At 48.9% G+C, this 25,181-nt stretch overlaps 2 protein-coding genes across 4 annotated transcripts; both read right to left on the bottom strand.

The window, feature by feature from the left end:
- Positions 1-419: 419 nt before the first annotated feature.
- On the bottom strand, positions 420-3,551 carry LOC117966847 (nucleoredoxin-like protein 1). 2 transcript variants are annotated; one of them, XM_059008128.1, is made up of 3 exons: positions 2,676-3,549; positions 1,816-2,228; positions 420-732 (listed from the first exon to the last, which is right to left on the bottom strand). In XM_059008128.1, the coding sequence occupies exons 1-3, from the start codon at positions 2,697-2,699 to the stop codon at positions 420-422; spliced, it is 750 nt and encodes a 249-aa protein (XP_058864111.1). In that variant the 5' UTR covers positions 2,700-3,549. The 2 variants fall into 2 exon arrangements, with proteins under 2 accessions (XP_058864111.1, XP_058864112.1); XM_059008129.1 differs by having other exon boundaries at positions 1,816-3,551.
- A 3,764-nt stretch (positions 3,552-7,315) lies between these two features.
- On the bottom strand, positions 7,316-25,043 carry LOC117409778 (procollagen galactosyltransferase 1-like). 2 transcript variants are annotated; one of them, XM_059008126.1, is made up of 13 exons: positions 24,667-25,043; positions 16,845-16,955; positions 15,639-15,756; positions 15,241-15,375; positions 14,868-15,072; positions 14,160-14,279; positions 13,613-13,648; positions 13,263-13,339; positions 12,866-12,972; positions 12,452-12,584; positions 10,879-11,006; positions 10,031-10,237; positions 7,316-9,704 (listed from the first exon to the last, which is right to left on the bottom strand). In XM_059008126.1, the coding sequence occupies exons 1-13, from the start codon at positions 24,876-24,878 to the stop codon at positions 9,437-9,439; spliced, it is 1,857 nt and encodes a 618-aa protein (XP_058864109.1). In that variant the 5' UTR covers positions 24,879-25,043; the 3' UTR covers positions 7,316-9,436. The 2 variants fall into 2 exon arrangements, with proteins under 2 accessions (XP_058864109.1, XP_058864110.1); XM_059008127.1 differs by lacking the exon at positions 13,613-13,648.
- Between the last annotated feature and the right edge of the window lie 138 nt (positions 25,044-25,181).

The following is a 25,181-nucleotide window of genomic DNA, read 5'->3' as shown; positions in this document are numbered from 1 at the left end:
TCTCCAGCCCCTCCCTCAGGATCAGCACTCCCCTCCCCCCTTCCTCCCCTCCTCCTCCTCCTCCTCTCCAGCCCCTCCCTCAGGATCAGCACTCCCCTCCCCCCTTCCTCCCCTCCTCCTCCTCCTCCTCCTCTCCAGCCCCTCCCTCAGGATCAGCACTCCCCTCCCCCCTTCCTCCTCCTCCTCCTCTCCAGCCCCTCCCTCAGGACCAGTGCTCCCCTCCCTCCTCCTCCTCCTCCTCCTCCTCCTCCTCTCCAGCCCCTCCCTCAGGATCAGCACTCCCCTCCCCCTTTCCTCCCCTCCTCCTCCTCCTCTCCAGCCCCTCCCTCAGGATCAGCACTCCCCTCCCTACTCCTCCTCCTCCTCCTCCTCCTCCTCCTCTCCAGCCCCTCCCCCCTCCTCCTCCTCCTCCTCCTCCCTCAGGACCAGCGCTCCCCTCCCTCATCCTCCTCCCCCTTCTCTTCCTCCCCCTGCCCCTTCTTCTTCTTCTTGTCCAGTTTGTATTTGAGTCTGCGCAGGGGCTCCGTGACGCTGCGCGTGGGTTTGTCGTCGAAGTCCTCGGCCAGCATGAAGCTGCGGTTGATCAGCATGGCCACCTCCTGCCAGTTCTTGAAGCAGGCGCCCCCCAGCCGAGAGATCTCCTCCACAGCATTCAGGGAGAGCACCGTCCCGTCCGGCCTCAGGACCACCACCACAGGGGTGTCTTCAACCCCAAACATGAACTCCAGCTCCCTGCAGACACACAGCCAGAGTCAGCGTGGGCAACGTGAGTCTACTGGAAGCCATAACAGAAGTGCAGTGTTTCATGTTAGATTTCAAAACGTCATATCTTTACATTTCATGCAGTTTTTTTTTCTCATTATGTGTATGGAAAACTACAAAAAGGTACGTAATTCAATATGTTAACGTAACATTATTCAGCAGGTTTCATTCGACTTTATCAAGTAAAATGAGTTCATTCTGTAGGGTGATGCGACACTTTTGGCCACAGCTGTACACACAGGTACATCTCAATACAAAGAGAGACCTAAATAGTCTATACTCAATACAATATAATAACAATACAACAATAAAATAATTCCAAACAACTATTATACATCCAAAAATGAGAGCGAGAGAAAGAGAGTGAGACAGAGAGAAGAGAGATAGACAGAGGAGAGAGACAGAGAGGATAGGAGAGAGAGACAGAGACGAGACAGAGAGGAGAGAGAGAGATTTAATGACAAAGTGCGTCTCCATTCGGTGGCTCCCTCGAATCACATTGAGATTGTATTTCACTCTCGTCGATGGACACAGAGACTTGCAGAGTGTTTCTCAGGGGATGAATGTCTAACCTTCATTCTGAAGCAGTAACAGACTTCCTGAGAGTAAGGCACGGGAATATTAATGTTTTACAATGAAAATACTACATGAAACACTCAATAGTGCTAAACTTAGAAATAATAAACACATGAATTCAATGACAATAGTTTAGCCCAGAAGACTTTCTCAATGTCTTCAGTGTAGAAATGATCTTTGATTCTAACTGGGTGATGGGGTCTCCACCCCCCACTGAAAGTGTGAAGGATCTGGTGCTGGTCCCATTAAGAGGACTGCGCTGGTTTTGTATTGGACATTAACCTCGCAGAGGCGTGAGTGGAGCTGATTACGAAGGCAAGGAAAAGTGAAATGTGGAAAATGAACTCAAGATATTAATTTAGCATCCTTCTCAACTGTCCTTTTTCAACCATGAGAGCTGCTATTGAGGTGTGTGCCGTTTCCTGATGGATATTTCTGCTGGCATGGCTGCCCAGCCCGTTTCCTGGTGGTTCTTACCTCTTGTACTGATCCTCGAAGGGCAGGGTGAGCCAGCGTTTGGGCATGTCTTTGAGGAACTTGCTCTCCTTGTCCTCACTCTCGTCCTGGGAGATGTAAACCAGGGCCAGCTGCATGGCTCGGTCCACGTAGAACTCGTCTGTGAGCTGGATGAAGAACTCCTTGAGTGTCGGGGTGAAGTCCTGGCAGCGCGGGCACTCCCCCGACCCGAAGAACAGCAGCAGCACCTTGTTCTCCAGCTGCAGACACAGCTCCCTGTCCGTGTCCACATCATCACGGTCCTTATTGTTCTTGATGAGGACCTTGCCATGAAACAGCTCCGCCATGATGGAGGCTGAACGGTGCGTGCAGAGCTGCTGGTGCCCCGAATCTAGGATCCTAGCAGAACGTACTGCTCCACAAGGATAGTAATGCTGTTAATGCAATTACACAAGGTCAACGTCTTCACATGTTTCAACAGCAAATACTGCTGTAATAAAACTCAATCTTTCTGTTATTCTTTTTCAGGTATTATATTCTGACGACACTGTCAGTCATTTCTACGGATTTTTTATAAATATATTTTATGAAGGTATTGAATTCTGATGCAGTGTTTTATACTGTCAGAAATTCCTAAAATCAAAATTGAGGGATTTTTAGCACAGAAGGACAAACAATCATGAAAAATGAATTAGTTATTCAAGTATATTTATATATATTTGTATTTTAGTGGCAATATTTAGTTTGCTTCAACTAAGTTTGCTTCATTAACATAACATAACATAGTATTAACAGTAATCACTGCGAAGCAGAAAAGTACTGATAATTCCTCTAAGCGATTGTCTGTATGTTAAAAACTGTGACCATAATAATTAACCCACTTCCAATGAACTCCAACGTGGCATCAAAATGGATCCATTCCTCCAAACAGCTGAAATCAGATTCAGAGGGTCAAGTAAACTGGGTCCAGTTCCAGTTTAACTAGAGCAGTTGAAAACCAAGAAGCTAAACATGCTGATCCCATGAACAAAGCTGAACACAGGTTCTTCCACCTCGGTTCTGAACAGAAAACGGTCCCAACACTTTGAAATGTCGAGGTTCCCTCAAAGACACTGGAATTCAAATCCACTGATAACGAGCGAAGATGATCTTCTGGTTTTCAAAGTCCTGCCGCAGACAGGGCTGGAGGTAACAGGTTGAACTTGGAGCTGATGGTGTAAGACTTGGTGCGCGAATCAGACCCGAGGAACGGACACACTGAGATGGTCTTGTCGTCGATGTCTGTTTTGAGGTTTCTGTTGATTTGCCGGTTCAGTGGAAAGGCAGGTGGGAGGCGATCTGCTTCTCACTCTGAAAGACACAGAAAGTGCGCTTCAGCACGTAATGCAGACAGATGGTCAAATAAATCCACACGTCAACCGGGATCACTGGAGGGACGGGGATTTGCTGATCAGTGCTGGCTGCACTGAAGACAGACTTTCCTCGAGTCTCAGGACTGCAGATTCTTGATGAAATCTCCCTGTAGAGTCTTCCTTATCACGGTCACTGTGTGCCAGAGCTAGCTTTGCCTTCTCGGTGTAATTGAGTTTGTCACAAATTCACTGCACGTCACTTTCCATAAATACACCCTCTTAATCACAAGCTATTGCAAAGGCTGGAGGGGATTAGGAGAAGGATGAGCCGCCCCTGCCCTGCTTTTGAAACACAAACAAGCACCGGTCAAGGAGAGAGAAATTCAACACACAAAACAATTCAATAACTGACTGATGTTTTGTTAAACTCCCAAATGACTCAAAGTCGCATTCAAGTCAGCTGCGTGAAGGTAAATTGTACACATTTGGCTCCATTTGCTTATTAGCTCAAGCAGCATTGTCGCTTGTTTAAAAGAGTGCAAACCAAGACTGAGAGCTGTATTAGTATTTTTTAATAAAATAAAAACGATCCTAACTGCAATTGAGATGAAGCTTCAACACTAATCTCTACCGAAGCTCTTTACTCCTAACCTGAGCTGCCATCCCTGCCTCTCCACGGCAGAGCTGCTCTTCAGCTGAATGGTAAGAAGCTTGTCTTTGAGTCGCATGGCCTGCGGATCACACCCAGCCCTCGCCTCTCCATTCAACTCAATGGGCTGAGACGCTGATTCATTACAGCAGCTCCCAGTGTCAGTATTACTGACTCATCAGCAGCTAGGAGGAGATCCGTTACATTAGCAATGCCCTGTGCTCCCGTATTCGTGAAACACAGCGTGTCCGGAGTGAACTGCTGTAAACGCTTCAGGTCACACAGTTACTGTATCGTTGAGCTGCTCCCTGCCTCCTAACCCCTTCCTGTGTTGTGGGTCAGTCTCATGGATCAGTATTGTGTGCCGAGGTGTGCTTACTGTGCGACCGTACTGTTCTCTTCAGAAAGGCCTCTAGGAGTGAAGCAGGAAGTGTCGACCTGGCTGAACTGTGCTTGTGTAAACTCTGGCCTGTGTTGACAACACTGACTTCAGCTGTTGCTAAGCAACCAAAACCACCAGCCTTTCTTAACTAAGCCAGCATTGCGAGACTGAAGAAACAGAACAATGCCTTCTACAGTGAGTACTTCCCTCTCCTCTCTCCTGTAAAAGAGATCGATGTTTTAATATATCGTTCATCTAGAACAATTTATAGAAATGTACTTCTTCAAATATGACATTCGATAATAGTTAGAAATAATACATAACTTCTGAAGAATATATACACCAGAATATATGCACTTTAAGAGATACTGTATTTATTTAACTATAACTAGTTTACTAACAATACCACATGTTGTTCATTTTGTATTAATAGTCAATGTATGATATTTATAAACTAATAAAAAAAGTATGATAAAATAATCTAATTTGCATAACGTTGCTACAGTAGTACACATTCTTAGGGTTCATTTTATCATGCACTTCTTTGAAAGCATTTAACCAATAGATTAATATAGAGCTTATCGTGTGTGTGCATGTGTGTGTGCGTGTGTGTGTGCGTGCGTGTGCTGTCTGTGGAATTGTGGAATTGGACTGTCCTGAAACTACTGGCCTCCTCACCCCCAAACTAGCCACGATAATCTGAACTAAAAAAAAAAAAAACACACATCTGCCTTTCTTCCATACAGTAACCCCCTGCCCCTTAGTTTTAATACCGTTTCACTGCTCCCCTGATCAGCGTGTAGTTGAAGTTCTCAGGGTTGAGGTGTGTGTTTCTCCCCCCAGGCGTTTATGAGATGGCAGATTCCGGAACGGTACCTGAAGCTTCCAGAACTCACCGCCGGTAAGAAACGCATTCTAGTGAGAGAATTCTGTGGCACATTTACAAGCAGGACTGTAATATAGAGTGTATGGCCAAGCAAATGCCATTGACTATTAGAATCCAGACTGTCCACTTTTGAACACTGCATTTCCTTTGCAAGGCGACTCTCCTCAATAATGAAACGTGTGTGAGAGAGGAGAGCGGTTTCACAGGATTGTTGTGAAGTTATAGGGACTGTTGCCTTCAATATGTTTGTTATCAACTTCTCAATTAGATTGCAGCTTCACAGGTACCGCCCCCTTCACCTGTGGTTCTACAGCCCCGCCTACAGCAGCACAAGATCCTCCCACTGGCCTTGATAGAATTCTAACTCCTCCTCTATCAGTGCAGGCCCCTCCCACACCACGCTGCAGGTCCCAGGCACCGCCCCTTCCTCCAGTGCAGAGCACAGTAAGTGTTTTAGTGAACACTGTCTGGACTGAATGTGAATGAGACTCATTTTCAAATAACAGAATCCCGAACTCTTCCAAACAACACACAAAAGTATGGGAAGTTAAACAGACAAAGATACACAAGATTAAGATTACCTTTCTCCACAGAATGGACTATTCCCAGCCATCCATGAGAGCCAACGAGGGCCAAAGACTGTACCATCGGCAGAACAGAGAGGGGGGTTGACTGAACTTCATAAAGACAGTCGCCCCGCTTCTAAGAATGGAGGAAGTCTGGTCAAACCGGGAACAGCTGTAGAAACAGCGCCCTCTGTGGCTGATAAAGAGAACACAAGCAGGGCCGGCGGCTCACAGCTGAATCTGATGGGGCCACAGTGAGTTGGACTGGGTCTCATGATCTGGGTTCACCTTACCGGAATATTGTTCCCCTCGTTGATATTTTGATGTTATTTAGACTTTGTGCTTTCATAACTATTATTATATATGTTGTCTGTTTTCTGCGTCCTTCCTCAGGACTGTGTTTTAACCAACAGTCAATTCAGAATGCAAAGATCTTGACAGCTTGCATTGGTAAAATATTCTGTTTGAAGACGGAGCTCCACTGCCATGCAGGTTCGGAAGTGAAGTGTTTGTTTCTCTCCATCCCCTCTCAGATCCCCCGGCTCTGTCCAGCGGCTGCCCCCGGACCCCCTGAAGAGTGCGGCCCCCCGGTTCTCCCGCCTGCGTCTGCTGACCCCCAACACCCGAGCCCAGCGCCACCTTTACCAGACCTGGCACAGCCTGCCTGAGCGGCACTGCGGGGACCCAGGGAACCAGGGCTCCATGTTCACTGTGCTGCACCGGAGCCAGGCTGCCAGCTTCACCATCCACCCAGAGTGGGTATAGCACCCCGACAGCTTCACCATCCACCCCGAGAGGGTACAGCACCCCGACAGCTTCACCATCCACCCCGAGTGGGTATAGCACCCCGACAGCCTCACCGTCCACCCCGAGAGGGTGCAGCACCCCGACAGCCTCACCATCCACCCCGAGAGGGTGCAGCACCCCGACAGCCTCACCGTCCACCCCGAGAGGGTACAGCACCGCGACAGCCTCACCGTCCACCCAGAGAGGGTGCAGCACCCCGACAGCCTCACCATCCATCCCGAGAGGGTACAGCACCCCGACAGCCTCACCATCCACCCCGAGAGGGTGCAGCACCCCGACAGCCTCACCGTCCACCCCGAGAGGGTACAGCACCCCGACAGCCTCACCGTCCACCCTGAGAGGGTACAGCACCCCGACAGCCTCACCGTCCACCCCGAGAGGGTGCAGCACCCCGACAGCCTCACCGTCCACCCCGAGAGGGTGCAGCACCGCGACAGCCTCACCGTCCACCCAGAGAGGGTGCAGCACCCCGACAGCCTCACCATCCACCCCGAGAGGGTGCAGCACCCCGACAGCCTCACCATCCACCCCGAGAGGGTGCAGCATATGGATAATAATTTAGATCTTTTAGTTAACATCATGTAGTAGTAACAGTAGTACAGTATTTTTCCATTTTTGTCAGTTTTCCCGTTAAGTACATGGAAAACTACAAAGCGGTGTGTAATTCTATATGTTAATGTAACATTATTCAGCAGGTTTCATTTAACTTCTTGAAGCAGAATTTGTTCGTTCTACAGGGCGATGCAAAAACGTTTGGCCAGAGTTGTAATGCACCCTCCCATCTATGCACTAGGCTATTTGTGCAATTGTTTTAACTGATGGATAACTTGAGTGGTCTTTGAATACCGGTATCAAAAATAAACACAAATTACAACCAGCTCATTTCTCAAACATTTTATTCTTCGGTATAAAGGCACATTAAATTAAAAATGTCATGCATCTTGCATTTTGTACACAAGGTGGCGCTATACACCAAGCATCTCAGTATTAACAGGCTTCCTACTTGTGTAATGTATTTACAACAAGCTGTTAAATCAGCAGCTCAGGACTGGGCAAAAAAAATGACGACTGGGTGGCCAAAGTCACCTCCCCTTTAACAAATCTTCCTGCGTCGATCATGTAAATACATTGAAGAGCTCGAGACCAAAGACTAATTCCAGGTTCGATCTGTAATCTCTCTAGTGTCAGTTAAGAAGTTCAAAACAGACTTAACAACCTACACAGACCTCATCGGGTTAGTTATACTTCTTCTAGTTGTATTAAACAGGACAGGTTTGTTTTTTTTAAGAGGCTAACTCCTTGTGGGACAGAGGAACCAGCAGGATCAGCTCCAGCACACTGTCCTCAATCCAGACAGACACACAGGCGAGTCAGACCAGCACAGCCTCCTGGGAGCTGATCAAGTCGATTCACGCACATGAAGAGATATCACACTATGACAATGGTTGGAAGATATTGTTTTTCTACAGGCTTCTACAGTTATTCTGCAGCACAAAACAAATAATCCTCCAATCACATTGGCCTACAGTACCATAGTTCACCATTAGAGGTCACCAAAACCGCAACCGCAAACAAACAGAAAAAACAGGGTGACAAGACATTTTTCACTTTTTGCTGGTTTAAAAAAGAAACTACAAAAAAATGGTAATGCAAAACTTTTGGGCACAGCTGTAGCTCTCCACAAACAGAAGTTTCTAACTGTTGAAAGTGCCCCCCCTTTATAAGGCATCCCTTTATACCGCAGGATCGCAGTGTAGTCCTGGCCCGTTTTATACATAAACAGGACAGCAGAGCGTGGACATGATCATAATCCACACCACAGAACAGACATGCTCCACACAATTCAGCACGACTGTCAGTCTGTGCTTGAGAGAGGCCCCGGACAATGGCAGGCAGGCAGGCAGGGAGGCGGGGGGTGTTCAGGTCAGGATGGAGAGGCACTCTTTCTCTCTCTCTCTCTGTCGCTTGCAGAACAGTGAGGGGGGTACCACACTGTAGCATGTAAGCTGTCATTAACACTGAATTCACAAAACAAAATAGAAAAATAAAAAAGGTAGTAATTAAAAGAATGTGGCCACAGGCACTTCCACTTTAAAAAGCCCTCAGATCGATTTTAAGGTTATTTTTCTTACTGTGTGTCCACATTTAAACAACATCTTTTGATATTGAAATGATTGTTTTAATCACATCTTCGTTCCACACATCCTCTCGTAGGTCTGCAGACGGGTGAAGTCGGCTCCTGTGTTGAAGAAGGGGCTCGTCCTGCAGCTGATGGTCTCGTAACTCTGCAGAGTCACAATATAAAGGATTGCGATTATCCTGCAACGACAGCGCGGTTCAGTGACCCAGTCCACACCCTCAGCATTGTTCTGTCACGGTGAATTCAGACTCGCGGAATACGGGTGAGAGAGTCTATTAGAAAGAAGTTGAGGACATCCGAGACAAAGGTCTCCCAATATTGAATTCCTCCCCTGTTTAATATACTGTTGTATGTTCTGTATCTTCCTCTATAGCTGTTTAGATTGTGAACAGCCAGGCTTAGAAACCACAAGCCCTGCTTCTTAAAGCTGAGAGTGAGGAGGTTTTAAAAATGACTAGGGAGTGTGTAACTGTGGAGTTAATAAATGAACTATACAAAAAAATCACACAGAGAGGGGACAAAGGTGACAGCTGCACACCACTAGTGTTTTTAAGCCACCGCACTCTTTTAGGAGTCTTTTCAGAAGCAGCCCCTTACAAATAAATTAGTGTGCCTGGTCAATTCTGATCTAACCAGAAACAAGAAAGAATGGTAACCAATGAGGCATGAAAGGGGTAAGAAATTAAATAGCAGGAAAATACAGATGATTTAAAATTTACAGGACTGAAAATGTAAAAAAAAAAATTAAAAAAAACTAAAACAATGTTGATGTTCCCGATTATTAAAACATCCAGCTCTGGTGAGAGTGATGGCAGCCTGGTCTGTGTGGAGCTGTCCGGTCAGCCTGGCCTGGGCGCTGGTCAGAGCTCGTCCCGGGCCGTGCTGTCCAGCGGAGACTGAAGCACGTCCGAGTTCTGGGCCTCGCTGCTTAGCTCCGCCTGCTCGTGTGTCTTCTGAGATCTCCGGCGGTCCCAGTCGGTCCGCTGCCCCTCGTTGTCCCAGATGGTGGAGGTCTCTGTGTCGCTGATGTAGCCGGCGTCGCCCGTGTAGTGAGTGGGGAACACCAGCAGGGGCTCCGCGGAGAACGCCAGCAGATCCCTCGGCTCAAAGTGCTTCATGTAGTCCTCCCTGCAGCACAGAGGAGAGGAAGGGGTGAGAGATCAGTGACTGGCTGTGTTCAGGCACCCTGCCGGATTAATCCAGTCCAGTCTCCCTGATACCTACACTGGGGTTAGTATCAGTCCAGTCCCCCTGGCTCCCTGGTACCTACACTGGGGTTAGTATCAGTCCAGTCCCCCTGGCTCCCTGGTACCTACACTGGGGTTAGTATCAGTCCAGTCTCCCTGGCTCCCTGGTACCTACACTGGGGTTAGTATCAGTCCAGTCTCCCTGGCTCCCTGGTACCTACACTGGGGTTAGTATCAGTCCAGTCTCCCTGGCTCCCTGGTACCTACACTGGGTGCTTGTTGTACATGACTGGCAGGAACTCATCGACGGGCAGCATCTTGGAGAGTGGCTGAGCGTCGAGCAGCTTGCGCGCCCCCTGCAGAGAGATGGCGTAGCCCAGCGTCCAATAGGAGTAGTCCGCCTCCACCAGATTGTGCACATTGGGCACCGCCCTCTCCGGGTGTTCCACCTGCATCCGCTTGCGACCGATGTAACTGGAGGGGGGGAGAGAGGGGCCGTCAATACACTGGGACCTGGGGTGGGGTTCTTTGTGTTGTCCAAACTATTTCAAACTGTAAGAACAGGTCATGTTAGAAATGTGCACATCCCCTCCACAGCTGCATGAACAAATACAGCCATTTGTCCAATTAGAGGCTCAAATGATGGCTCTGAATGGTCCTTGCCATGTTTCATCAGTCCTGGATAAGTAGTTCTTTCAATACAGAGTCTGCACTGATGTCTATAATGGAAGTCAGTGTATGTGTGAAGTCTAATGATTAACAGTGTGACCTCAAAACTGTTACCACCTGTATGATAAGTGACTTGCACTCAATGCTGGAGCTGTAAATACAACACCAGAGCTGTCGGGAACATAAGACGTGGACCTGCGTCGACTGAGTGTACAAAAAAGCACAGCCAATGTGACACAAGTGTATGGGGCTTCCAAACATCCTCAATACACCCAATGACATCTCACGCAAGACCTGAAGCAGGCTTCTCTGTACCACCAATTTCAGCTCCATCAGGATGTTCTAATATACATTTTCCAGTTTAGTAAAATCTTTTCCTAAGTGCCCGTGTGTGAGTTAAACTGAAGCGAGAGTTCCCATGTTTCCGTGGCGATGGTGTCACTCACATGAGGTCCCAGTCCAGCCCCTGGGTCTGGATCTCATGCATGAGGTTCTGCAGCCTCCTCTTGAAGAACACCTCGAACCGGAGATCATCTTCAAAAACCAACGATGTCTCCAGACCGCGCTCCACAATCTACAAGCATACAGAGCTCAGGGTTAGCATGGGACAGACCGCGCTCCACAATCTACAAGCACAGAGCTCAGGGTTAGAGCAGGACAGACCGCACTCCACAATCTACAAGAACACAGAGCTCAGGGTTAGAGCAGGACAGACCGCGCTCCACAATCTACAAGCACAGAGCTCAGGGTTAGCACGGGACAGACCGCGCTCCACAATCTACAAGCACAGAGCTCAGGGTTAGCACGGGACAGACCGCGCTCCACAATCTACAAGCACAGAGCTCAGGGTTAGCGCGGGACAGACCGCGCTCCACAATCTACAAGCACAGAGCTCAGGGTTAGCGCGGGACAGACCGCGCTCCACAATCTACAAGCACAGAGCTCAGGGTTAGCGCGGGACAGACCGCGCTCCACAATCTACAAGCACAGAGCTCAGGGTTAGCGCGGGACAGACCGCGCTCCACAATCTACAAGCACAGAGCTCAGGGTTAGCGCGGGACAGACCGCGCTCCACAATCTACAAGCACAGAGCTCAGGGTTAGCGCGGGACAGACCGCGCTCCACAATCTACAAGCACAGAGCTCAGGGTTAGAGCGGGACAGACCGCGCTCCACAATCTACAAGCACAGAGCTCAGGGTTAGAGCGGGACAGACCGCGCTCCACAATCTACAAGCACAGAGCTCAGGGTTAGCGCGGGACAGACCGCGCTCCACAATCTACAAGCACAGAGCTCAGGGTTAGCGCGGGACAGACCGCGCTCCACAATCTACAAGCACAGAGCTCAGGGTTAGCACGGGACAGACCGCGCTCCACAATCTACAAGCACAGAGCTCAGGGTTAGCATGGGACAGACCTCGCTCCACAATCTACAAGCATACAGAGCTCAGGGTTAGCGCGGGACAGACCGCGCTCCACAATCTACAAGCACAGAGCTCAGGGTTAGCGCGGGACAGACCGCGCTCCACAATCTACAAGCACAGAGCTCAGGGTTAGCACGGGACAGACCGCGCTCCACAATCTACAAGCACAGAGCTCAGGGTTAGCATGGGACAGACCTCGCTCCACAATCTACAAGCATACAGAGCTCAGGGTTAGCATGGGACAGACCTCGCTCCACAATCTACAAGCACAGAGCTCAGGGTTAGCGCGGGACAGACCGCGCTCCACAATCTACAAGCACAGAGCTCAGGGTTAGCGCGGGACAGACCGCGCTCCACAATCTACAAGCACAGAGCTCAGGGTTAGCATGGGACAGACCTCGCTCCACAATCTACAAGCACAGAGCTCAGGGTTAGCATGGGACAGACCGCGCTCCACAATCTACAAGCACAGAGCTCAGGGTTAGTGCGGGAGGTGAATGTTGTATTTTGGGGTGTTTACACATCGTTTCACTAAGCTTAGTAAACAAAGGCTTTTAAAAGGCCCTCCTACTCCTGGGCCTCGCCTGAGCACCTCACCTCCTTCCAGATGTTGTAGTGGGACAGGAAGCAGCCGAGCTCCCCCTTTGTGAGTGGGCGCCCGTGGTAAGGGTCTTGGTAACCTGGCAGCATGGCAATACCCATGGCTTCAATCTCACTGACATTGAGAGCTCTGGAAGAGAGAGCGAGCGAGGAGACACACAATCACTATACAATTACTGCAGAAAATACAAGATTTAGAACTTGAAATGCAAACAAAAAAAACCTAAACAAGGATACAGTGGGCTACATTCTCAAAGTTGATTTGGGTGCAGCGCAGTGAGGAGAAGCAGCCTGGTTCTGCCAGCCTAGCCTGTGGAAGCACCAGAGCTAACGCTCCCTGTGGAGTCCGCAGTGAAGACTGACGACCCGGCACAGCACAGCGTTTCACGGATGAAATGAACACAGACTCACTTCCCGTCCACGGCAGCGATGATCTTGCAGGAGATCTCCTGCTCATGCAGAGTGTGCAGCATCCTCTCTCTGCGGTCTTTACGCCTCTTCAGATTAATCAGGAAGACCTGGGGAAAGAACCACACACGCTCCCTCCCTCAGAAAACCTTCAGCAGCACTGAGCTCCCACGCACAACGAGGGGACAACCCTGTCCGTGTCCGCGTTGAGGAATAAGGACAATATAAATGACCACCGCACGTTTACAAATGATTTGCAGATAGGTGTACTGCTGGAAAACTTTTTCTGTATAAAACGGACAGATTTTTGTCTTTAACATTCCATTACTATGGAATCGGCGTCTCATTTTGAGAAGTCAAGCAGACGGGCGTTCTAGTGCCTCTCTCAGGCCCCTCTTACCTCATCGAAGCCCATCTTGTCGGGGTGTTTGGGGGGCACGGAGAGGATGCGGGACGGCTCCACAGGCGTGTGGCGCACTGCGGAGAGAGGGAGAAACCAGCCGGGCATTAGGAAAAAAATAAAAAGTCTCTCTTTTTCAATATTCCTCTAATTTTCTTCGTCTGTGTATTCCCTCCAATTCAATGTCAAGGCATGCTGGTGGGAAGGTACTGATAAGGACACACTCCTCATGGGGGTATGATATGTGGAGGTTGCTGGTGTTCTGTCCTCTTCTGTTGTAATCTCTTTCTGATATACCACAACACTGTGCTGTTCTAGCAATGGCTGACATTGGAGAGTTCAACACGTACCATGAACAGGCTTCTTGGGGTTGTACAATCCTTTTTCTGCAATATAAATTCAGGGTTAAACAGTCTCTGTTTGGATTAGGGTTTATGGGCTCAGAGAGAAACAACGGCCGCTACTTCAGTTAAAATCAACAGCAGAGATGCGTCCTCGCGCTTATTTCAACAGGTGAGTGAGCTGCAAAGGGCAGGATCCTCTCTCTAATGGGACGGGGAGATATTTGTAGAAATGAACTTGTCAAATTTCCACATTCTTATCCCCCCTCCTCTGCCATGAAAAAAGACATTTCAATTTCAAAAAGTCAATTGATAGTGAACAACATGTCCTTCAAATATTGCTTTTCTACAGCCCTGTCCTGTGAAACCTGGCGAGGCAACCTGGCTTTAACATCCATTCTGTGCTTGAGATTTGGAGTTGTTCATGGATTGCACACACGTCACACTGCTCCTACACACGCACTGCCAGACACAGATCTCAGCTCAGTGGTGCCGTCTCCCTCCCACAGATCCGATGTTAAGGCCAGGTTAAAAAACAGAGGCAGTCCAGTCTCACCGGTCACCTCCAGCAGCGTGTGCATGAAGCTGTCACTCTCGTCCAGCAGGCTGCTGTGAACGCGCAGGGGCACTGGAAAGAAGCCGTAGGGCTCCCTGTTGCAGATGAACATCTGGACATCTGGAAGACACAGAACAGCCTGAGTACTCCCTGCTCGGGGACTTACTCCAGGGTGGTAACATTACAAGGACTGCACTGCTAGTTAAGAACAGACTTAGCAAGGTAACTGCTGGCATCTGATCATGTGAGTCACACTTCTGATACCCAGGACTGGGGTCACACTTCACAGCAAGCTGGTTCTGATACCCAGGACTGGGGTCACACTTCACAGCAAGCTGGTTCTGATACCCAGGACTGGGGTCACGCTTCACAGCAAGCTGGTTCTGATACCCAGGACAGGGATCACACTTCACAGCAAGCTGGTTCTGATACCCAGGACAGGGATCACACTTCACAGCAAGCTGGTTCGGATACCAAGGACTGGGATCACACTTCACAGCAAGCTGGTTCTGATAGCCAGGACTGGGGTCACGCTTCACAGCAAGCTGGTTCTGATACCCAGGACTGGGGTCACACTTCACAGCAAGCTGGTTCTGATACCCAGGACTGGGGTCACACTTCACAGCAAGCTGGTTCTGATACCCAGGACTGGGGTCACACTTCACAGCAAGCTGGTTCTGATACCCAGGACTCCGCCATGCTGCTCACCGGCCATGCGTGCAGAGAATGCGAAGACGATGATGTCATCGAAGGCCCAGGTGTAGTCGGGGTGGGGGGGGTGGAATGCCAGCTCCTGGGACGCCTCCTTGCGCAGGTCGATGAGGAAGGTGGAGTGCACCATGGGAACAGCGAAGCAGCCCCTCCGCTCCCTCTTTCGAATGGGCATGTAGGCTGGAGTGCGCCTGTAGTACCCCTGAGAGGGGTGGAAATACAACACAACACAATACAATACAATAGAGCCCTGAGAGGAGTTTGAATATTGTACAATACAACAGAAAGGGATCTTTATATAGCGCCCTTCACGCCACGGCATCACATCCTGAACGAGGCCCTGTTCAAGCCCCCCCTCTCCCCAGCATACCTGCGCTGTCATGCCGCACCAGAAGTTGGAGTACGCTGCGCGGGACTCCAGCATGGGAGCCACCACCGTCCTGTTCTCAGCGATGAGCTTCCACAGAGTGTCCCGGTTAGTGAGCAGATTGTCACAGTCCAGAAACTGAAACACACACACACACACACAGAGAGAGGGGTCAGCATAGCCAACACACTGAAACACACACACACACACACACACACACACAGGGAGAGGGGTCAGCATAGCCAACACACTGAAACACACACACACACACACACACACACAGGGAGAGGGGTCAGCATAGCCAACACACTGAAACACACACACACACACACACACACACACACACACACACACACACACACACACACACACACACACACACACACCGTGCGGTGACTCACCAGGATGTAGTCGGCCCACATCTCCCGGGCGGCTGTGAGCGCGGCCTGGCGCAGTTTCATCACGTGTGCGTAGCGAAGGTTCGTCCAGTGCTTGGGACCCATCTCATCCTCAAACCCTCTGAAACAGGAATCACACAGAGCTGTACACTGCACACACACACACACACACACACACACACACACACACACACACACACAGAGAGCTGCACACTGCCCACACACACACACACACACACACACACACACAGAGCTGCACACTGCACACACACACACACACACACACACACACACACACAGAGCTGTACACTGCACACACACACACAGAGAGCTGCACACTGCCCACACACACACACACAGAGCTGCACACTGCACACACACACACACACAGAGCTGCACACTGCACACACACACACACACACACACACAGAGCTGCACACACACAGAGCTGCACACTGCACACACACACACACACAGCTGCACACTGCACACACACACACACAGAGCTGCACACTGCACACACACACAGAGCTGCACACTGCCCACACACACACACACACACACACACACAGACACAGAGCTGCACACTGCATACACACACACACAGAGCTGCACACTGCCCACACACACACACACACACACACACACACACACAGCGCTGCACACTGCCCACACACACAGAGCTGCACACTGCCCACACACACACACACACACACACAGAGCTGCACACTGCCCACACACACACACACACACACAGAGCTGCACACTGCCCACACACACACAGAGTTACACTCTGCCCACACACACACACACACACACACAGAGTTACACTCTGCCCACACACACACACAGAGTTACACTCTGCCCACACACACACACACACACAGAGCTGCACACTGCACACACACACACACACAGAGGAATCACACAGAGTTACACTCTGCCCACACACACACAGAGTTACACTCTGCCCACACACACACACAGAGGAATCACACAGAGTTACACTCTGCCCACACACACACACAGAGGAATCACACAGAGTTACACTCTGCCCACACACACACACAGAGGAATCACACAGAGTTACACTCTGCCCACACACACACACAGAGGAATCACACAGAGTTACACTCTGCCCACACACACACACACACAGCAGCCCTCCCCTGTATCAGAGCTCCCTTCTGGGCCGGGCCCCTCTGTCACCTGGGCTCCTCCTGCGGTCTCCACTCCACGTAGTGATAGAGGCTCTGCACACCGATCAGCCACTCTCGCAGCACCGCCGTCGTGTTGTCAGCATTGTGATCCGTCGCCACCCTGTGGTGGGAGGGGGAAACACACAGCACTGGTTATTACACTGAGATCCCTACCACAGCACTCCTAAAAGTAATAAAGACATTTAATCACATCTATATGGGGAAAAGCATCTTCAATTCAGGGATTCCTTTCCATTGACGTCCGGGGTACTGGCGTTGGCATGGTTTGCAGGAATCCATGTTGAGAAGGTCTTGTGATTCGTGAACCGTGTTATTGGAGCGCTGCTTGTGGCAGCCATCTTGAGAAGGTCTCAAGAAGGGCTTGCGGTTTGTGTTTAAAATGATGGGAGTCGTAAATCAATCCAAAACGGATACACAACTGCTGTCAAAACCCTTATGAGGCTTGCCTTGCAGACCGATGCCTTCATATACCCCCAGATTCTGATTCTCAGTAGCTTGAGCTAAAGTACATCCAGATCAGCTTTCATCGTAACTGAATCTAACAGATCTAATTGAGTTTCATCACAACTGGGCAAGCAACACTCGCACCCAGAAAGACAGCGGGACGGGCAGACCCCCCCCCCCCCCCCGAGACTGTGATACACCCAATAAAAGAATGTCCTCACCAAGTTCCATCCCAACGAGGCAAGCGGTTCTGCAGATGCCCGCCACTCTAAAGCGTACAGTCCCATTCCCCAGGGGAACTCCTTCTCCAGCTTTCACTTTGAACCCAGTCACACAGAAGCAGAGCTGGTAAAGAGGCCACTCTCAATATTCAGGACCGCCTTGAGAACTGGCAACGGGCTTGTAACCGATCCACTCCGTACACAATCGACGGTCACGCTGGCTCTGCCTTTCAGAGGGTTCCCTTGTGTCTGAGATGTAGGTCAGAGTCTCATTCCCAGCTGCCTGCTGTACATGCAATCCGGTGATACGGCACTTCATATACAAGAATAGGAAACCTGAACTACACCCATACTGAGCCCTTGAGCGCGGATCCTGAACCCCTCCTGGACTGGACAGAACCCCTCCCCCCTCCTGAACTACACCCATACTGAGCCCTTGAGAGCGGATCCTGAACCCCTCCTGGACTGGACAGAACCCCTCCCCCCTCCTGAACTACACCCATACTGAGCCCTTGAGAGCGGATCCTGAACTACACCCATACTGAGCCCTTGAGAGCGGATCCTGAACCCCTCCTGGACTGGACAGAACCCCTCCCCCCTCCTGAACTACACCCATACTGAGCCCTTGAGAGCGGATCCTGAACCCCTCCTGGACTGGACAGCACCCCTCCCCCCTCCTGAACTACACCCATACTGAGCCCTTGAGAGCGGATCCTGAACCCCTCCTGGACTGGACAGCACCCCTCTCCCCCCTCCTGAACTACACCCATACTGAGCCCTTGAGCGTGGATCCTGAACCCCTCCAGGATTGGACATGCTGTGCAGCACCACCACCCCCCTCCCCCCTCCAAGCACTGGAGAGACGAATCACAGCACAACAGCCAAGAGTCGGGTTTGTGCAACAAAGAAATCAAGGAAAAAGTGCCTTGTTCCTCGTAAATAAAAACGTGCCTTCTGTTTCACGGCTACTTTGAAGGCGCGAATGCACCCGTGCTGTGCCAGCATTGAATAATGCATGGCAGAGATGTCTTCCACAGGCCGCCACAATCCCCAGCTCTCAGTCTACCGAGCACACATGGGTTGAACTTGGAGAGATGGAATGTCAGAATACAGGGAGAGAAGGCGTACAAAGTGTCACGATCAGTCGAAGCGAACGTGAATTCACTTGCTTTATTGTGCCGGCTCCCTTCAGCATCTCATTGAAACGTTTACAGCTTGATGTTTAAAAACATGAAGGGAACGTTGTCTCCAAAAAGTACAAGCTTTTAATATTAAAACCGCTGATCATTTACATGAATATCCAATTTCAGCAGCGTCACACACTCACTGAGACACACACAGAGAGACGCACACACAGAGAGACGCACACACTGAGAGAGACGCACACACTGAGAGAGACGCACACACACACATCCTGCATTACTGCCACAGCAGCTTGTGTTTCACAGAGCAGGATCTTGTGAAGCCACGCAGCTCCTGTTCCCACGACTCTGCAAGTTAAACCAGCAACGTGGACAAAGTCATCAAAACAGGAGCAGAACTGCCTGGCAGTGCAGCGGCACACTGAAACCACGAACGCACTGAGACAGTCCAAATCCTACACCCAGCCAACAGAAACATGGATCACATTACAACTACAGTACTGACAAGCCATTCATGCGGTGCGTCTGTTCAGTGGTTTGGTATCTTTATCTAGCCTGTGCTCAACGTATGGTGCTGGCGTTGCTGCAGTTATCTACATGGTGGTGGAAGCATAAGATTCAAAAGCAGGATCTTTTCTCCTGGGGAGGCATGTTGAAAACCGGGATGATCCAGGGAAAACAGGGAGAGGTGTCTACTCTCAGAGTTCAGCTGGCACACCAGAGTGTAACCATAAAGCTGTCCCCCTCCACTACAACAAGAAACACCTCACTGAACACATGTGGTATTTCTTACATCCAGTAGGGGGCAGAGTGTTGCAGGGGGACAGGTTAGTGGTTACACTGGCTGAACTTGGAGAGGAGGCCACAGGATTGCTTTAAAGAGGGAGCGATTGCAACGGGGAGCTCGTCTTTGTATCCAGATGTTCTGTCTATAAATAAAATAAGGCAGTGTGAGTGAAAGAAACAGGAACTGTTCTAGCTGACAGGAAGTGTGCAGAGCAGAGTAAACATCTCCACATCTCAACACAGCAGCTCTGAGCTTCCCCTTCTTAAAACAGACACGAAATGAAAGCAGCTGACAGACCCAGTACTGAGACTCTCAATAACTGAAGACTGACAAGATAAGCAGATCCCCTGGATACACACAGGGATGCTGTCTGTCAGCCCTCCTCCCTCCCTCTCTCTCTGCAGATCTCTCACCCTGCTGTCGACACACTGCAGCCCACAGCACATCGCATTGGCACCCAGGCGCCAGAGCGGAGCTCAGAGAGCCACGCGACCGACCCCCACGCCAGCCTCCAGGGCACACAGACCGTCTCACACAGAAACTCACAGCATTCCCAGGAAGAGCCAAGGCAAACAGACAAGGCCTTTATCTGTGTGAAACTAGGAGAAACTGTGTCAGAGCAACGTTACCACCATCATCTGAGCAAATCTAGAGGAAAGCACAAAGCTGACTTCCTTCAGGGTGCAAAGGTTAAAAAAAACTGTATAGATCACAAGCCGTACATTCCAGGAGCCTTCAGAATATGCATACATTATATATATGTGTGTGAATGACTGACTGCATGTAAAGAGAAGCCACAGAAAGCACAGTGATGCTCTGTTCATATCTGGAATGGGATTGTCTCTTTGCAATCCAGTTACCTGGACTCCCCCCTCAGGCCTCTCCACGTGTGCAAGCTTGCAGTCTAAATGGATCACTCTGCAACCTGAGGAAACGGCACAACATCCCACTGAGATGCGAAAGCTGCTGCAGACGAGACACGGCCTGCCGCTCAAGCACAAAGAATGCAATGGGGCTGAACTGTCATTTGCACAATATTTTGAATTCTTTTGCCCCTTGTCGTTCAAAACGGTTTCTTCTTCAAATCCATTTGCGATCGACTCGAGCATCACCAGGAGGAGACTGACCACTTGGATGACCAGATCCAACCCGCCAGTACATTTGAAACCCTGTTTCGTGCTCCTCGTTGCAAAAATAAGAAAGCTGGCATGATTTTTATTTGTGGGACACAATGTCAATGTCAGCTACACTGGATACTGGGCAGCACAGGGTTAAGACAGACTGTGTGCAGTTTGATGAAATCGCATGTTCTGTTGCAGTTAAAACTCACTAGAATGGTCCAGATAGAACAGGAAGTGAAGCGCTGTCTGTGTCGGGAGCAACACATTCATAAAGCTCCAATAGCATTCCTTTGAACTGAGATACAGATCTGTAGCTAAACACAGAGAGCGCTGTTCATCAGTTCAGCATGCAGACTGGCTCTGACCAGAAGAGCTGCCTGTAATCTTTTATTTCAGCACCTGTCCAGGGCGGATCCAGAGAGCGTTTGTCTTCCACTGTGTCCAGCGTCTGTTTTGCGTCCCCCTACAGAACGGAATACTGTACTTCTATTCTGGCTTCCGGTAGACTTCTCCAAAATCATTTTGCAGTTTCCTGAGATTACATGATGTTAAATAAAATGATCTAAATTATGTTCATACATTTTATTAGTCTCAATCCTAAAATTCTAGGCGATGCAAAACCTTTGTCCACAGCTGTGATGTCGGAAGACCTCCAACCTAATCAAGCGTGCAAACTGCAAACTGTCAAAAGATGAAGCCTTGGGGCATTCCTTTCATTGTTTTGCACCAGAGCATAACAGAGCACTGTGAAAACAAACTATCAGCCAAACAAATGGTAGTGCTGTGTAGTGCGCTCCTCATTGCAACCATCTCACAGCTCACTGTCTGCTCCCATTGAGAGCCACTGAGCCGCACTGCTTTAGAGAAGCAGGTGTCTAGTGAGCCCTGCTCCCTGCTGGAGTCAGTGCACCACACAGCTCCCCACTGAAACGCTACAGCATCCCACACAGGTGCAAAGTGCCTCTGCATAGAAGCTGTATAGCTTGCAGGCTGCCATGACACGCTAACCTCATGCTGGGATACCTATCGCGATACGCAGGTCACGGGCGCAATAGGTCCTCACGATACATGCCAGTGTCTCTGATTGGTTACTTCTACATGATGCAGAACAAGATCAAATGGACCTTAAATGTCGCACAAAAACGTAATTAGACATGTATCCATAGCAACTACAAAACACATGTATTCTTCATTCAAGAACTATCTGGTGAGCTACGATGTGATTCTGGACAAATGATGCACACTTCTGTGACATCGTGCAAAGAAAGCATCCATTTCAGCGATGGCCAGGTTTTCTGTGGACTTGCCGGCTGCCGGTGAAACAATTTAACCTGCCAGATTTTTTCTTGTTTTTTTTTATGTGGGAGGAAAGGTTCGCGTTGCTATGACACCACACGGGATATCTAATGTTAGACGTTGAAAATACTGCAGCTGTCTTGTTTATCCACCAACGCGCAAGCGCACCGCGGCAACATGTGTGTGACGTCCGCCAGCCGGCTAGACAGTATACCGCAGAGAGATAAGAGCTTATCTTCTTAAAGATGAATTCCAAACAGCTATTACTGAATATAAATCACTGTTACCTCATCAGGTCATGTTGAAAACGCTGGGTTCCTGCTTCGCCTTAACCCCATTCAGCTACACAAGGAATCGAGCGCTTGCGGTTCAAACGGGTTCCACTTCAAAGAGATTGGAGAAGCGACTCGAGTATCACGAGGAGGAATCGGACCATTTGGAGGACCAGATCAAAGCTGTTTCGCGCACCTCTTTGCAAAAATAAGAACGTTCCTGTACCTTTAAGGGTTAAACAGGGTTTGTTTTTAGTCAATTACTGTACAATGTCCTTGTCAGCAACAGCAGAACTGACCCGCACTGCAGTAAAGCTTAAAATAAGAAACTAAAGGGCTGTTGCATCACCCACTTAAATGTGGGTATCCCAGGGGTACCCCGAAAAAATGTGTGGTTGATGCAATCCAGGGGGGGACTCTCATGTACTGCAAAAGTCATGCAGACAAACGCTTCATCGAATGCCTTCCTTTATCAGTGTAAACCACGTGGAAAACTAATCAAATAATATCCAACGTTTCAGCCAAATGTCTGAAGCAGTTAAAAAGCTCCTTGGTGTGAAAATAACTAGCGCCTTTGTATAAGCTGCCAGTGCCGAGAGGAAAGCGCTCTTTCGCGCTCCCGGTACACACACGGTCCATTCACGACCGGGCTTGAAACCAAACTCTGCTGTGAGACTCACTGCGAGTGGAAAGAAACCAGTCTTGAACGATGCTGCAGAAATGAATACCGACTGGTCAGCGTGCCACGGCTTACGTACGAAAAACTGCTTTCCACGTTTTATATTAACTGTGTCATATACACATGTCATTTTTTCCACTGTATAATGAATGTGTCTGCAGTGCGGCCGCAGCTGTGTGAAATAGCGAACTATTCCTGTAAGTGATTCCAGTTAAACCAATTCAAAAACTGGCCAGCATTGCAAATAACAGAGACTGCGAAAATAATACAGTCCGACCTGACATTATCACAGGCCTGCTTTAAACACACACACAGCAGAACTCGCCACACGGCGTCATTCATGAAATATGAACGCAAAAGCGAATTAAGCGTGTGTGTGTGTGTGTACACTATACTCAAAAAAACACAGCAAAGAGAGTCTGCATGATAATATACTTTACTGTACAAAACAACAACGTGTTAAGACCTAGTAAAAACACAATAAAAACAGCTCCCCGTGTTTATTAACGTGTAGGATTCTTCGATGGAAAACGCACAGCCCCTCTGAATTACTTGTATGAATACGTCACCGTCGCTCCAGGAGCGCCTGTGTTTGAACACCGAGCTCTGTTAAAAGCAGCGACCCGCGGGCGGGTTTCTCTCTTTTAATTAGGACTCCGGTATTGTGACTTCCTGCAGCTAATGGAAACGCGGCACCCGAGGCGTGACAGTGAGACCCATGCCAATCCATCAAGTCAGTGCATCCTTAAAAATACACAAAATTCTCTTCGGAGCGCGGAATTGTATTTATAGTGTGGAGTAGTGGTTAGGGCTCCGGACTCCTGACCGGAGGGTCGTGGGTTCAATCCCAGGTGGGGGGGACACTGCTGCTGTACCCTTGAGCAAGGTACTTTACCTAGATTGCTCCAGTAAAAACCCAACTGTATAAATGGGTAATTGTATGTAAAAAATAAAATAACTGTATGTAAAAATAATGTGATATCTTGTAACAATTGTAAGTCGCCCTGGATAAGGGCGTCTGCTAAGAAATAAATAATAATAATAATATTGCAACTACCATTAGACGGGTATGAAACGCGTCTCTGTTTAGAGCTGCACAGAACCCCAGTCTTAATATCCATGAGATACCGCGCTGCATATCATATTACTGAGTTTCCTTCTGCTAAAAGGCAACAGTGTATTCTGCATTTGGCTAAAATCTTACAGTAAACTGCGCGAATTCGTATTTTTTAGTTTTTTGTTGTTACTTTGTTACCCGTTCGAATATTCTTTTAATTTTTGCTCCAGCTATTTTGTTATTTTCTACTTTTATTTACAAACAGTTGGTTACTGCACTTCTTTATAATGTAAATAATACATTCACCGTAAAGCAGGTTTGCCCCGTTATTATTCATCGGCCTTATAGCCAGCTACACAGCAGCATGTATCAGTCATACACTTCAGTCCAGCGCTTACTGGAACAGGCTACCGCAGAAAATAATACTAGCACGAATACAAAGTAAACGCGTCCCAAACAGTAAATCAAACTGCATGACGGGTGGAACTTGTGAAAAAATCTGTATGTTGTCGGTTGCTAGTGGCAATTGCAGTTTTGGCGACTACTACCATAGAAAAACAAATGCAAAGTTTATGTGTGGTTTTTAAATTACTAAATGGCAAAGTTGGTGTGCAGTTTTTAAATTATTAAATGATAAAGTTTTTGTCTTTTTTAAATTATTAAATGGTAAAGTTTGTGTCTAGCTTTTAAAGTATTATTGCAATTATTTTGCTTTACTTTTTTTTAATCCAGCAGAATTGTTTTGCTTTTTTTGGTTCGTTGTTTTACTTCACGTAGTAAAACGAATCTTACCAGAGCGCGATGCGGTCCTTCGGGAAATTGAGGTTCTCGATGCTACTTAGGAAGTAAGGGAGCGAGTGAGCCGAGTTGCGGCAGAGGAGAGCGAGCATAGTCCGGGGAGCGAGCAGCGGCGACTCGGGACTCCAGCGCTCCTCCGGGAAGTATCCGCGGGCTGGCCCGGGCTTTAGCAGCAGAGAGAGCAGGCAGAGAAGCAGCCGGGACATCGCTATCGGTGACTGGGGTAATGCCAGCAGCGGCACACAAATCAAACGAGAAAAAATAGAGAAGGAAAAAAAAAAAAAGTCTCTTGATTAACTGACAGAAATGCAGACACAACCTCCTGGCTCAGCGAGGCTGGATCATTTACCGCCCGCCGACAGAAAATGCTAATGTACATTAAAGGGGAATTTGACCATTAAAGGACACGTTCTGATTTGTAAATCAGGCGTGTGGACGTGGTGATCGCCGACAAAAATCCAGGCTGGTTTTAAAGGGTATAATTATTGAAGCTGAGCGAACCGCATACG

This window comes from Acipenser ruthenus, chromosome 36, assembly GCF_902713425.1.
Source record: "Acipenser ruthenus chromosome 36, fAciRut3.2 maternal haplotype, whole genome shotgun sequence".
Lineage (NCBI taxonomy): Eukaryota > Metazoa > Chordata > Actinopteri > Acipenseriformes > Acipenseridae > Acipenser > Acipenser ruthenus.
This window is presented reverse-complemented; position numbering and strand designations above follow the sequence as displayed.